Source organism: Lupinus angustifolius, chromosome LG08, assembly GCF_001865875.1.
Source record: "Lupinus angustifolius cultivar Tanjil chromosome LG08, LupAngTanjil_v1.0, whole genome shotgun sequence".
Classification (NCBI taxonomy): Eukaryota; Viridiplantae; Streptophyta; class Magnoliopsida; order Fabales; family Fabaceae; genus Lupinus; species Lupinus angustifolius.
In genome coordinates, this window is record NC_032016.1 from 18,911,743 (window position 1) to 18,924,568 (window position 12,826).

At 33.9% G+C, this 12,826-nt stretch overlaps 1 protein-coding gene across 4 annotated transcripts; it reads right to left on the reverse strand.

The window, feature by feature from the left end:
• Positions 1,404-7,687, reverse strand: LOC109354997 (SURP and G-patch domain-containing protein 1-like protein). Of its 4 annotated transcripts, none has more exons than XM_019597874.1 (9): positions 7,523-7,687; positions 5,658-6,041; positions 4,547-4,673; positions 4,338-4,444; positions 3,126-3,284; positions 2,510-2,647; positions 2,213-2,392; positions 1,836-2,014; positions 1,404-1,729 (listed from the first exon to the last, which is right to left on the reverse strand). In XM_019597874.1, exons 2-9 carry the CDS (start codon positions 6,037-6,039, stop codon positions 1,703-1,705), a joined length of 1,299 nt encoding a protein of 432 aa, XP_019453419.1. In that variant the 5' UTR covers positions 6,040-6,041; positions 7,523-7,687; the 3' UTR covers positions 1,404-1,702. The 4 variants fall into 4 exon arrangements, with proteins under 4 accessions (XP_019453419.1, XP_019453416.1, XP_019453418.1 ...); XM_019597871.1 differs by having other exon boundaries at positions 5,658-6,080; XM_019597873.1 differs by having other exon boundaries at positions 5,658-6,096.

Below are 12,826 nucleotides of genomic sequence, written 5' to 3' on the forward strand. Positions count from 1 at the left end.
AATGTCAGCCACATCTTGATATCCAAAAATAGTTTTCATTTGGATGCACCATCTGATCTAATTCTTGCCATCTAATACGGGTGGATTTATAGCAAAGTTTCCACTGGTTTGAGCCATTTGTTTGCAGCGGAAATTTTGATCTTGGATCTGGCTCTTGATGCCAAATATTAGAAAGTAGAGAAGAAGAAGATGAGAGTAGAGGGAAAGAGACTTATAATTCTTTGTGTAAAGATAGGAAAATTAGAGAGTGAAAATTGTTTGTGAATATTTCTTGTATTCAATAACGCCTCAATTCAAGCTATTATACAAGTTTCTAAATTAGGTCAACAAATTTAACCATATATCTAAAAATAGAAACTTCTAATTATCCTATAAGTAACTCCTTGATTACTCAATTAACAAGGCACAAGTCTTGTACTTTGTAATTGAATAAACAAAGAACTCGTGTAGGGCAAGCATGAGTTCTATAAACACTACACTACTTTGATAATTTTTCAAAAAGCTGCACTATAAACGTAATAACCTAGTCAAACTATACTAGATATATAAATTTTCCGTTTGGCAGAACCACTTGCAGGCTTTTGTCTAACATGCTTTATATTATAATGGTGGAACATGTTCCCATGGATAATTATGATGAAATTCGTTTTGTTGATAAAGCCGAATCCTGTCACCAGACAAAACAATATGAAGACGACAATTATCTAAAATAATAGCATGCACCAATACTGAATTCAAACAGTACCAAGGTTATTCTGTAACATGAATGTGAATATTACGTATTGCATTCCATCAGTGCATAGGTGGGCATGTACGTTTCTGATTTGATAGGACGAAAAGGTTTCAAAACTAGAAGGGTTGCATTTCTTGCCTTTATTATGTAGTCTGCACAGTTTATCTTATAGCACTTTTAACATTCCATCAGAATATCACAATCGTTTAGTGAAATTTGAGAGGGTAAACTTGGCAATTTAAACTTAATTAATATATAACTTATGTTGATACTTCAGATTTTATAGTGCCATGATTCAATATAAGTGATAAACATTGCCTATCAAAGTAACCAATATCCTAAGTCCATTATTTACACTTCTCCTCCACTTGATATTTCTGAACTAACCAATGAGAAAAAGGAGGGTGAAACTTAAGGAGCACATTTTCTAGCCTAAAAAGTGTATCGCTCCATATGATTAGTCAAAAAAGTACTTAATTATTAAATTTTTAACTTAAATATTTTTTAAACCAATCACAGCAAATAGCATATTGAGTGACACACTTTGTAGGATAGAAGATGTACTCCCAAGACTCAATGCAGCAGTAAGATTGTTTACTGACCAAAGTCTCTGAAACAGATTATCTGCTTGCAACATAACCCAGCAATGGAGGCAGACCCCAATCTTGGGTTTTGCAAAATAACAAGTACAATAGATAGCAACTTAGCAAGCTCCAAATGATATAACAGTAGAAAAATAATTATTTCTTGAATAAAATATGACCATAGTAAACACTAATCACAATTCCCTCACTCCCCAGCAAAAAAAAAGAAAAATATTATGTTCAAGAAACACAAACTAATTAAACAAACGTTCAAACTAATTAAACAAGCGTTCACAAAATATTATAATCACTGTGCCCATTCATCTATCATAAATGGCTACTTCTCCCCACGATAAACCAAACATGAAGGCTTCCTCCGTGATGTTCAGTAATAAGCCTTGCGAGGATTGTTCTGTAAAAACAAACATTTCCAAATGGAACGGTTGAAAACAGATTACACTAAGTAGCAGAAGACATGGCCATTGTAAAAAACAATTCACGAAGAGGTGTATATTTACCAGAGGATTGGGTCTGTGACGATAGCCGAGCATCATCCGCTTTTTGTACTGTTCATATATGTCATCCTCAGGAGTCACCTCTCCAGGTTGAACAGCACCAACCCCCAAGTTATCTTTCTTAACACTGCCTGCCATGATAGGATCTGCAATACCCTTCCTAGAGCTGCCTAGACCCTCACCTGAAGATCAGATGATTATATGATTGTCAGCGCAAGAAAGGAATAGCGAGTGAAATAAATATCAAATAAACATAACCATCAAATATATTCCACATCAACATATAATAGCTAGAGCAGAAGTCAAATTTTCTTGAACATGTTGCTATTAAATGCATTCATGCAATTGAAAGATGAAAAACCGGGAAACGTATAAAGCACCTTCTTTCCAACCCATTTTTGATAAAAGCTTGTGGCCAACATTATCAGCCTGAATTTTAGCCCTCTCTGCAGCCTCCTTTGCAGCTTTCTGTGCTTCTGCGTCATTACAGGTAGCCATGAACTTCTCAAGTTCTTCTAGGGGAATGTAATCCCCCATGTGATGGCCTTTCTTCCCAGAAGCTGTGCGCCAAAAGGAAGCAACCAAAACATTATTCCATTAAATGAACATGTGCAATACGAACTGTATTTGAATAAAATGTATATGCGAAACACCCAGTAACAAAAATAAAGGTGAACCTGCTTGAAGAGAAGCAGGAGGGGGCATCTCATCTTTTGAATACTTAGGTCGTTTCGACCTCTCTTCCTGTGCAGCCCTCTTCATGTAGAACTCCATTAGTGCTAAAGAATCAGCATTGGATGATCCACTGGGTTCATCTGCAACAGATAAACACAAATACATAATGGATGCATCAACAAAGTTGGACACCAAATTCAGGAGAAGATTTAAAAAAACTGAGTCTGATATGTTCAGATCTTTTCTTTTGAGGGAGTAAACGTAATTATACAACTAAAAAAAATATGATTCCAACCTGATTTAGCTTCCTCTAAGGTGTACTTTAAAGGATAAAATGAGGAATTATAACCATTAATCCAATAATCATTTGGTGAGATTTTAGCAGTCCATAATTAGTTATACATGTGCATGTTATCATATGAATCTTAACTGTTATTTTCCATCAATGGTTACATATGCACTTTATCCTCTAAAGTGCAAGGGAACTTCAGAGGAGCCATATCTTTTTCAATCACTAAATTAAACCCTGAATGGTTGAACCTTATAAAATTGACAAATACAGAACAAAACAGATACAAATACTGAGCATAAGACTATCTGCTGCATTAAAATCCTTACCAGTGCTTCCTGCTGATGATGCTTGAACTGAAGATCCAGAAGACCATGGTTCTTGAGTACGTCCATATAAAACAGAAGCTGGGATTTGGTAGGTTGAATGTTGCTGAGACGACTTCTGAGGACCATTTGATGGCCTGGAAGATGAAATGTTTGAACCCCCTGCAGATAAGATTGTTCAGTCACACGCCAAATTGAAAGAAGCCATATTAAGTGACAATAGAAATTATATTCTGCAGATTGAGAGAGAAGGGAGCCTAATCACACAAATGCTACCTAATAAAGCCACAATCATGACAAAACGTCTGATATATACATGACATGCAGATTGGTGAATGAAACATGAGACATGACTCTAGTTATTCAAGCCCATAACCATGAAAGCACTGCATTATGACCCACTGCTCTTAATAGTGTAAAATTATAATATTTTTCTGTTATGATGAGATTTACAATTGCCTGGAAAGCCCAACAAATGTCTCACATATTAGCTGCTTAATCTCTCACTGCAGTGTAAAATAATTCTAAGAATATCTTACCTATCATATTACTTAAATCTGTTCTATTGCAACAGTGTGATTTCTTGGCCTCAAAGAGACAAAATCATGAATACATGACATACAATTCTTAAACATCAATACATAAACCCAATTATATGACATAGGGTGTGAGGAACTATTATATAAGGAAATTAGCCGGAATGATACATAGTTCCGGGGACAATGTTACTTGAATAAAACCTAAAAGCTAAAACCTATCGAAGCTGGTAAGCTTCAGGCAATATGTGAAAGTTATGAGACAACATCAATTCAAGCTTTCCTTCTATATATGTATTCAACCTAAAGCCTGAACCAAGTTCCGCAATTGATCCCTTCATTGCCTATGATTACTTGTCTTAAAGCTTACCAAAAATACAGATACAGGGACGCTGAATTTCAAAACTCAATAAAAGCAACAAACATAACCATAGCTCTGATTGAAAGGCGATGCATGTTTGATTTTCATTAATTTATACTCCACAAAAAGATTTCAAAAATGCTCTCTTTTGAACAATTTGATTATACCACTTAATTGAGAGCAAAATAATCTAATTCAAACATGGACTGAAATTTCCATAAAAAATCAGAATTTCCAACTTCTAGATCAAAACATACAAAAAGCCATAACACCCCAATAACTAGGTCAGAAAATATATTCAAACACTAAGTTACTAACCAGTGTGATGGGCCTGTGGTTCCCTGGACTGTGCAAGAGCCTTTTCCTCTTGAGCAAGCCGATGTTCATAATATTTGTATTCAGCGCATTTTTTATCAAATAAAAATCTGCATGTAACAAACATTACATATTTACATAGTCAGAAAGTAGGAATCATAAGCAAATTATGAATCCAATAGAGTAGAGGTACGAATTAACTCCAAACTTACTTGAAAGGTGTATCCCCAGGATTTTTTTGGCGTGTAACATCCTCAAATTGCCTTCCATTTTTAGCCACAAAACTTGCAAGTTTTTCAGCAACTTTCTTCACTGTAGGATCACTTGGAGAAGAAGGTGCTGCATATCACTTATAAAACTGATTAATACCAAGAGCATGAACAAGGGAATTGAAATTACTCTTGTAGCAGGCGTGCCAATACAGCATTCTTGATAGGTACTTGAGGAATAAGCTGCATTCATGGCACAAAGATATTCAAGACGTTTTCTACTCTTTGCTGAATGCAACCTCAATGGGCAAAGAAGGAATATACCGTGATTACCTTTTCGCTTAACCTAGAGAACGACTCTTTTTTTTTTACAAGAAACAAAAAACACAGCAAAAAATGGTGAAAGCAACTGCATGCGTACTTGCTGAGGCAACAACACACTATGATATTCCTTCAACTAAATACCTTAAGGGGAAGTTCAGAACACACTTCACAGATGCACCCAAGTTGATACCCATTTTACTCTTCAACTATTTCCTTTGTGTGATCCATAGGATATCAAATGAATGACAAGTTTCTATTAGACTGTCATACAGTTATCTCCTATTTCAGTTCATTCTCAAGCAAAACTTAATAACATAAATTTGTAGTAGGTAACTTTTTTCATTTAGAAGCTTTTGAAGATGCAAAGAAAGGAAAAATCTCATTCTCTCATTCAAGGCAGAGAAAATTTTAATTTTCATAAACTGAGACAGAAAAAAGCAACAGAGAAAAATGAAAGGCAGATTAAAAACACAAAATCAAAAAACAAGCACGACGGAGGAAACAGTTGCAACTTGCAAGTAAGATATTTAATAGATGTCACCAGCAATCACTTGAAAGTGGAAGAAAATAATATGACGATTCATAACATGTATTAACATAACAAGAATTAACCATTGAATAGAAAGGACCTAAAAGGAAAATTTAGCATGAAAGGATAGGATTGCCATAAAAAATCACATTCATATAGAACCATACTTGATAAATCCTACTAGAATCCTACATTCTTCAGGATTTGAGAATGCCAACACAAACCTACAAACTGTAGGAATTTTAAGTGAGAAGTAATTACCAACATCAAGATGTCTCAATGACTGCTCGGTGCCATCCTCCTGGCCCAATTTTTGCCGTTTCAGCGGTGCATCGTTTGAAACATCCCCAGCATCTGTTTCTTCATCATCATCATCTGCTAACTTAACAGGGGGTGGTACTAGCTTTGACTTTTGTTTTAAACTGAAAGCAAGCTTTCCACCGGAACCAGCCTGAGAAGGTTTCTGTGTATCATTAGCCTTACGAATGGAGGGAGAAGACAAGGATCCTGAAACAACTTTAATTGGTTTAGACTCCTCTAATTTGGCATTCTTTCCCTTGTCCTGCTCTTGTTGAAGTTGCTTGAACCTCTCCATGAATGAACCATCATTAACAAAGAGGCTAGGTGGTGTTCCCTTGTCCATAACTAACAGCCAAAAGGAAAAATGTAGTTTACAGCAACTCACTGTTTGACAAGAAAGCTTCAAAGGTTTTCAGATGTTGCAGTTCAATTTAAAATCAAATTTTGCTTATTTTGAATATATGGATCATTTAAAACTTCAAAAATAAAATTAGTGTTCTATATTGAAGTATTAATGAAGAATATAGGTCACAAGCAAATAGATAAATTATAGGTCAATACAAACCAGATATCAACAACAATAAATCAATAAAAACCATCAACAATTATTCAGAAACGATAAGATATGAAAAAAGTGAACAACCATTGAATTACGAAATCTCTAATGATAATTTAATAACTTAATAATAATAGATAAGTTAGCATGAACAATTGACAAAAGATTCTACTAATCAGAAACTGTGAAATCAATTCTTATACCAAATATCCACAAAGAGAGAAACTTTTCGATTAAATAACCATCATTGACAAGAGGGAAGAGTTTACTAGAAAGGAAAAGGATACATTATTAACACAAATAAAAAATTCCCCGTTCTTGAAAACAATATGGTTTTTCTTGATCTAAACTGACAAGTCCATGACATACATTCTATGCTTCTGACATGTCAATATGCTGACATGAAGTAACCAAAATGAACCCTGAGCATGAACTGACAGCAGAAACTAAGATTTATAAAAAATGATGTCATAGAAGAATAGTCTAAACTCTAAAGAACATCCCCTTCCAAATGCCCATCCCATAGTTGAAGTATCATACCTACCAAATAACAAAAACTATCCACTCAGAATCTAAATTCATTTGGGCCTTTACAAATGCAAGTTTTCATGATGCAGACACCCCCAAAGTTTAGAGTTTAGACTAAAATCATTTTATTAACCCTTGTTGATGATAGAGAGGCAAAACCACTGCCAGATTATGCATAACCATGAACCATCACACCAATTAAAAGTAACCAGTGCTAAGCCTATATTCTAGCTACTTCATGGTGAAAATACCAATTTTTATTACACAGACATCGTCATCGTGATCACAGTATCCAACACTAACAGCAGCATACCACAACACAAGCAACATTTCCCAGGAAGCTTCATAAAAAAACAATCTTCAACAAAATTTCAATACCCTTTTCACTCTAATGCATGTAAATCAGGAACAATCAAAACCATATCCTACAGCCCCAAAAATCAGATAGAAAAAGTTACCAGCATCAAAGTTCAGGGGTAAAAATGCCATAAGGACGCAATCACATGAAACCAAGGGTCGATCATAATTGACTGAACATTTAAAAGCAAGGAAATTCACTAAATCTAACACCCACAATAAACTAAAACAACTTGATCCCAAAATACAAACCCTAATTGACTCCAATCCCACACCTATTGATTTCTTCAGCAGAATTACATAATCTGAGCAACAGAAAACTAAAAAATAGAGAGAAAAATTAGAAAAAATAATAACGTTGTCACGATAAGTACAAGAGGTTAACCTAACGACGTTGTTGATTGAATTTGAGGTAATCGGAAAGAAATGGTGGTGTATGAATGAAGATTTATGGTTGATCAGCAACCACGAAACATGGAACCAGGTAGGTTAAATATGAATCGCTGAACAATTAAGAGATGGGAAAGATGAACAACACCAAAACGACTACAAATTGGGGCACGTTGTTTATATATGTACAAATAATTGGGAAAATTATTTTTAAGTCCTTTATCTTAAATGTTTTTTTCTATTTGGTCCATATTTTTCAATTTTGTATCTCAGTAAATCTAGAAAGCCCCTTTCAATTAGAAATAAGAATAAGAAATTAGAAATTAATATTTTAATATTATTTAATGAAATTTGATTGGTTAAGAATATATGGGAAATTTTTTTTGGGAAAGAGACTTGTAAATGTTAGTGTAGTCCTTCCATCAAAACTTGCTTGAAACCTCATTATTAAAATATTTTTATTTTGTTTTATTCTTCCTATCTTTCCCTCACCATGCAATTGTTTTTATTACTATCTTTCAGAGGATTCATACAATTTTCCTTCTCTTTTCTTCTCCATTGTGTCAGGTTTTGTTGTAGTGTGAGATCTGAAAAAATGATGAGGTGAAGAAAGGGGTATGGTGAATTTGAAAATTGGGATAATGCAATAATGAAATAATTAAAGTCAAAAATATCTTTTTAAAATGGGCTTCATTTGAGAGAAAATAAAAAAGATGGAGAGAACCTAATATTTTTATAGCAATTTAAGAAAAGTGTTGTGGAAGACCAATATTGTTATTGTTATTAACTTGAGGGACCAATTTGATATACATAAAAGTTATATAGCCAAGTTGGGATAAACAATGAGGATAGATTGAAAAAACTAATTTTACTATAAAAAATTCTGCCCAAAAATGTAAAGAAACATTAACATATAGATTAAAAGACATGTAACTAATTGTATTCTTTTTACTACTTAGGTTTTACCTTTGCATCATTTACTCGGATAAAATTTATATGACTATAAATCTACAATAAACTAAAGAATGAATTACATAAATTACTCCACTTTTTTGAACCTATACAAACTCTTAATTTTTATACTTTCATTACACTGACCAACCCTGCATGAAAAATAAGTATAATCTTTTAAACAAGAAAACGTGATAAATGCAATTTAGTTAAACAAAACATAATATATTGTTGACACAAGTCCAAATAATATATAAGTCAATATATCTTTATTATTTTTGGTTCATTACGATATATTATAAGAGCGATTTAAACAATATATCTTTATAATTGTTGATGCATTTTGTAATAAAAAATAATAAATATACATTGATTTGTGTATTATTTAGATTTGTCTCCACAATATACCATGTTTTGCTTAGCTTAATTGCATTTATCATATTTTTTAATTTAAAAGATTACACTTATTTCTCATGTAAGGGTAGTCTATGTAATAAAAGTATAAAATTTAGGAGTTTGTTTAGGTGTAGAAAAGTGAGTGGTGATTTATATAATTTTGCTAAAACTCATAGGGTGTCAATGTAATTTATCTAAACTAAATGTAAATATCATTATTGTATTGATATGAACAATTACATTTTCAAATTAAATTTAAATATATAATTATTTTATTATTTTTTGTACTATATTCTTTCATCTTTATTATTTTATTTTATTTTGAACAATTTAATTTGCACTCTCGAGGAGCTTGATTTCTTATGAGATGGAGCATGTAATTTTTTGAATTTATCACAATAGTGTATGAGAGAAATTGACATAATGGAGTTGAAGTTCTATACTCATTTTTAGTATGACTAGAGTGTATATGTTTAACCGTTATGTATATTGCTTCTTTGGCTTTTTTTTTATTTGAGATTTCGAGTTCTAATCCTTTGACATGCATTTATATTAAATACTAGTAGGATGCTATCACTCTTGAAGTCATGGTTGACTAAGATATAGATTAATCAATATTCTTCTAAAGTTCTAGTACCAAATGGTTTATGGAAAAAAAATGTTTTTAGGTTGATAATAAAACATATTTTCCGGTTAGATTTAATGTAATTGTTATCTTATTAATCAATGAAGCTTGACTCACTTATGCATGTGGTATTGGATTCCGTATCCTGGTCTTCACTTAGATGTATGATCATGCTACGAAAGATCTCTTACTTATTCAGTGTGAGATACTTTTTAAAAACATTGATAACTTGAGCTCTATTTGGATTGATTTTCACTTTCCATTTGAAAAGTTTAAAGACAAAATTGCATTTAGTTTTATAACTTCACTTTCAATTTGTCTTTTGGTTTTCAACACTCAGTCAAAATTATAGTTTATCACGTGACATTGCAACTATCATGCACTACTACCTCCGATATTATAATTAACGACGGTCATTCAATAGCGCAATTTTGAACGACGCTGTTATAAACGATGTGTAAGAACGTAAAAAACGCATACTAAAGTAGGTGTTGTCAATGTGAGTAAGTTCAACAGCGCATTCTTTAAACAACGCTGTTGAATATCAGTAATGTTAACGATGACTTGAATGAGTTATTTTTAACAACGTATGTGATAGGAAATGTGATTAACGTACATCAATTCCACAGTGCAACGTTGAATAAACGTTGTTGAAGAGGACATAGTAACAGTGTTTTGTTGGAATTTCTAACAATTTGTGGGTCACAAATATAATTATATAATTGTGTTATGGCCATTATGTAATTAGTCAAAATATAAAATGATCTTCAGTAATTAATTTGGTGGATAAGGGCATATGTGACATAAAATATTATAAGTGTAGATACCTCCAGGCAATTTCAGATTTGATGAAGGGACTGAATCAAAATTATTGCAACTTAAGTAGTAACCGCTTCGGGGTTACTTTTATGGGTTATGGTCCACATTTGTAGAGCAACATGTTTTCAAGTGTAGGATTAAGGAGAATAAAGGTGGATTAGGATAGTGTTATCCATAAGGATAAAAACACTATCAAGTCATCCATAAGGTAACCATAAGGCAAAACTCTCTCCATCCAAGCAACACACTCCATAAGTCATTCTCATTCCCCTATAGAGAAGTATAAGGAAAACCATTAGGCGCTCTAACATCTGAAAGATCATCACACCCTCATACCTTCGAGATTCCAAATGTCTAACCAAGGTATGTTCTTCATCTTCACCATGATATCAATTGGGGTTTCTTCGGTCTGGGTCATGGTCGTTCCATATGGGTTTATGTATGGGCATAAACATTAGGTTATCAGAACGAAGTCATGATCATAAGGACTTCCACATTCAATCTATGGATTAATAGATGGAGAAATTCTCCAACAAGTGGTATCAGAGCCGCCCTAATTTGATTCATGTGTGAAATTAGGGTTCTTGCTTTTCTTCCCCAAAACTGGATTTGATTTAGGGTTTTGGTGTTTTCATTTATGCCATGGATCGATTAGGATAGACATTCATGCTTTTTCATATGAATATAGATAGATTCGAAATGAATGAATATTGTTTTTCTGCTGTTTTCTTGAATTTTTTGGGTAATTTTTCGGAAGAACAGCGATGCAGAAATCGCAATGTTCGTGTTCTGTCGCAGTGCTCTCGCTCAAGCGAGAGAGTCTCGCCCAAGCGAGAGCTAAACAGAAGCATTGGCTTCTATTGCGCCTAAGCGAGAAGATCATCGCCCAAGTGAGTGTTCGGGCGACATTAGAGCTCGCTCAAGCGAGAGTGTCTCGCCCAAGCGAGAGCCGAACAGAAGCATTGGCTTCTATTGCGCTCAAGCGAGAGTACCTCGCTCAAGCGAGAACTGAACAGAAGCTTTGTCTTCTATTGAGACCAAGCGAGAGTACAATAAGATTTATGGGGCTTTGGTATCATTGTGCATTGGTTTTAATTGTTATTTGGTTGTCCATCAAGTTGTCTATTATTTCAAGTGAGCCAATTGAAGTGAAATGTCACCAAAGTGAACTCTCTCATGGATATAACTCATAAGGAGTATTATATGTAAGTGTGTATGATTATTCATGTGAGTATTAGGCTATTAGCTGGCCCAAAGGAAAGTTAATATTTGGCCAAAGATCATACACACCTGTGATGATAAACATGTTATAATTCTACTTTTTTTTATACATGTGACTGGTGAATCAATCCAAAGAGGGATTTGTCAATTGACATGTCTTATTATAAATGTTTGATCATTACAACAAGAGTATCACTTGCACTTAATATCACTGTCCAAAGACTTGATATTAATGGTGCACTAGGTATCTTGAATTGGACATATCATTGTTTAAGCACATTGATAATTTTAAGTTGTGAGCATATTTTAATATTTTGTCTTTTGTCTAATTCAGCTACATCAATTGCTTCTATATCTGCAAATTTGAATTCGGTTCCGGTCCTTAATGGAGAAAATTTTAAGGACCGGAAAGAGAACATGGAAATTGTTCTTAGCTGCATGGATCTAGACTATGAGGGTAGAGCAACCCCTTCTCCTTCGGAATCCAGTGCCTCTAAAGAGAGGAAGGATTATGAGAAGTGGGATCGCTCTAATCGCATGAGTCTAATAATTATTAAGTGCAGCATTCCAGAGGTCTTTAGGGTACTATCTCGGATGAGATAAACAGTGCCAAACTTTTCCTTGCTGAGATTGAAAAACGCTTTGCAAAAAGCGATAAGGCAGAAAAAAGTACTCTATTACAGAACTTGATTTCCATGAGGTATCAAGGCAAGGGAAACATAAGGGAATACATTATGGGAATGTCCAATATCGTTTCAAAACTTAAGGCCCTTAAGCTTGACATGTCGGAAGACTTGCTCATTCATTTGGTCTTACTGTCTCTTCCTGCACAATTCAGTCAGTTTAAGATTTCTTATAACTGTCAAAGGGAGAAATGGACTCTTAATGAGCTCATTTCATTTTGTGTGCAAGAAGAGGAAAGATTGAAGCGAGAGAGGACTGAAAGTGCCCATTATGTTACTACCTCTAAAGACAAGGGCAAAAGGAAAATCACTTCAGAGCCCAAGAATGAAGCTGCTAAGGGTTCAGTGCAAAAGAAACAGAAGCAGGATGATGTCTGTTTCTTTTGCAAAGCAACTGGACATCAAAAGAAGAAATGTGTGAAGTATCACACCTGGCGTGCTAAGAAATGTATATTTCTTACTTTGGTCTGTTCTGAGATCAATTTAACTTCAGTACCTGGAAACACCTGGTGGTTAGACTCCGGTTCAACTTCTAACATCAGTGTTTCAATGCAGGGTTGCCTGAGCTACCGAAAGCCTAATCATGTTGAAAGATACATATATG

Coding starts and splice junctions, on each gene's coding strand:
- LOC109354997 (XM_019597874.1), bottom strand. CDS start 6,039: ATGGACAAGGGAACACCACCTAGCCTCTTTGTTAATGATGGTTCATTC. Junction 4,674..5,657: donor ATTGAGACATCTTGATGTTG/GTAATTACTTCT, acceptor AGTGATATGCAG/CACCTTCTTCTCCAAGTGAT. Junction 2,648..3,125: donor ATCATCAGCAGGAAGCACTG/GTAAGGATTTTA, acceptor TATCTGTTGCAG/ATGAACCCAGTGGATCATCC.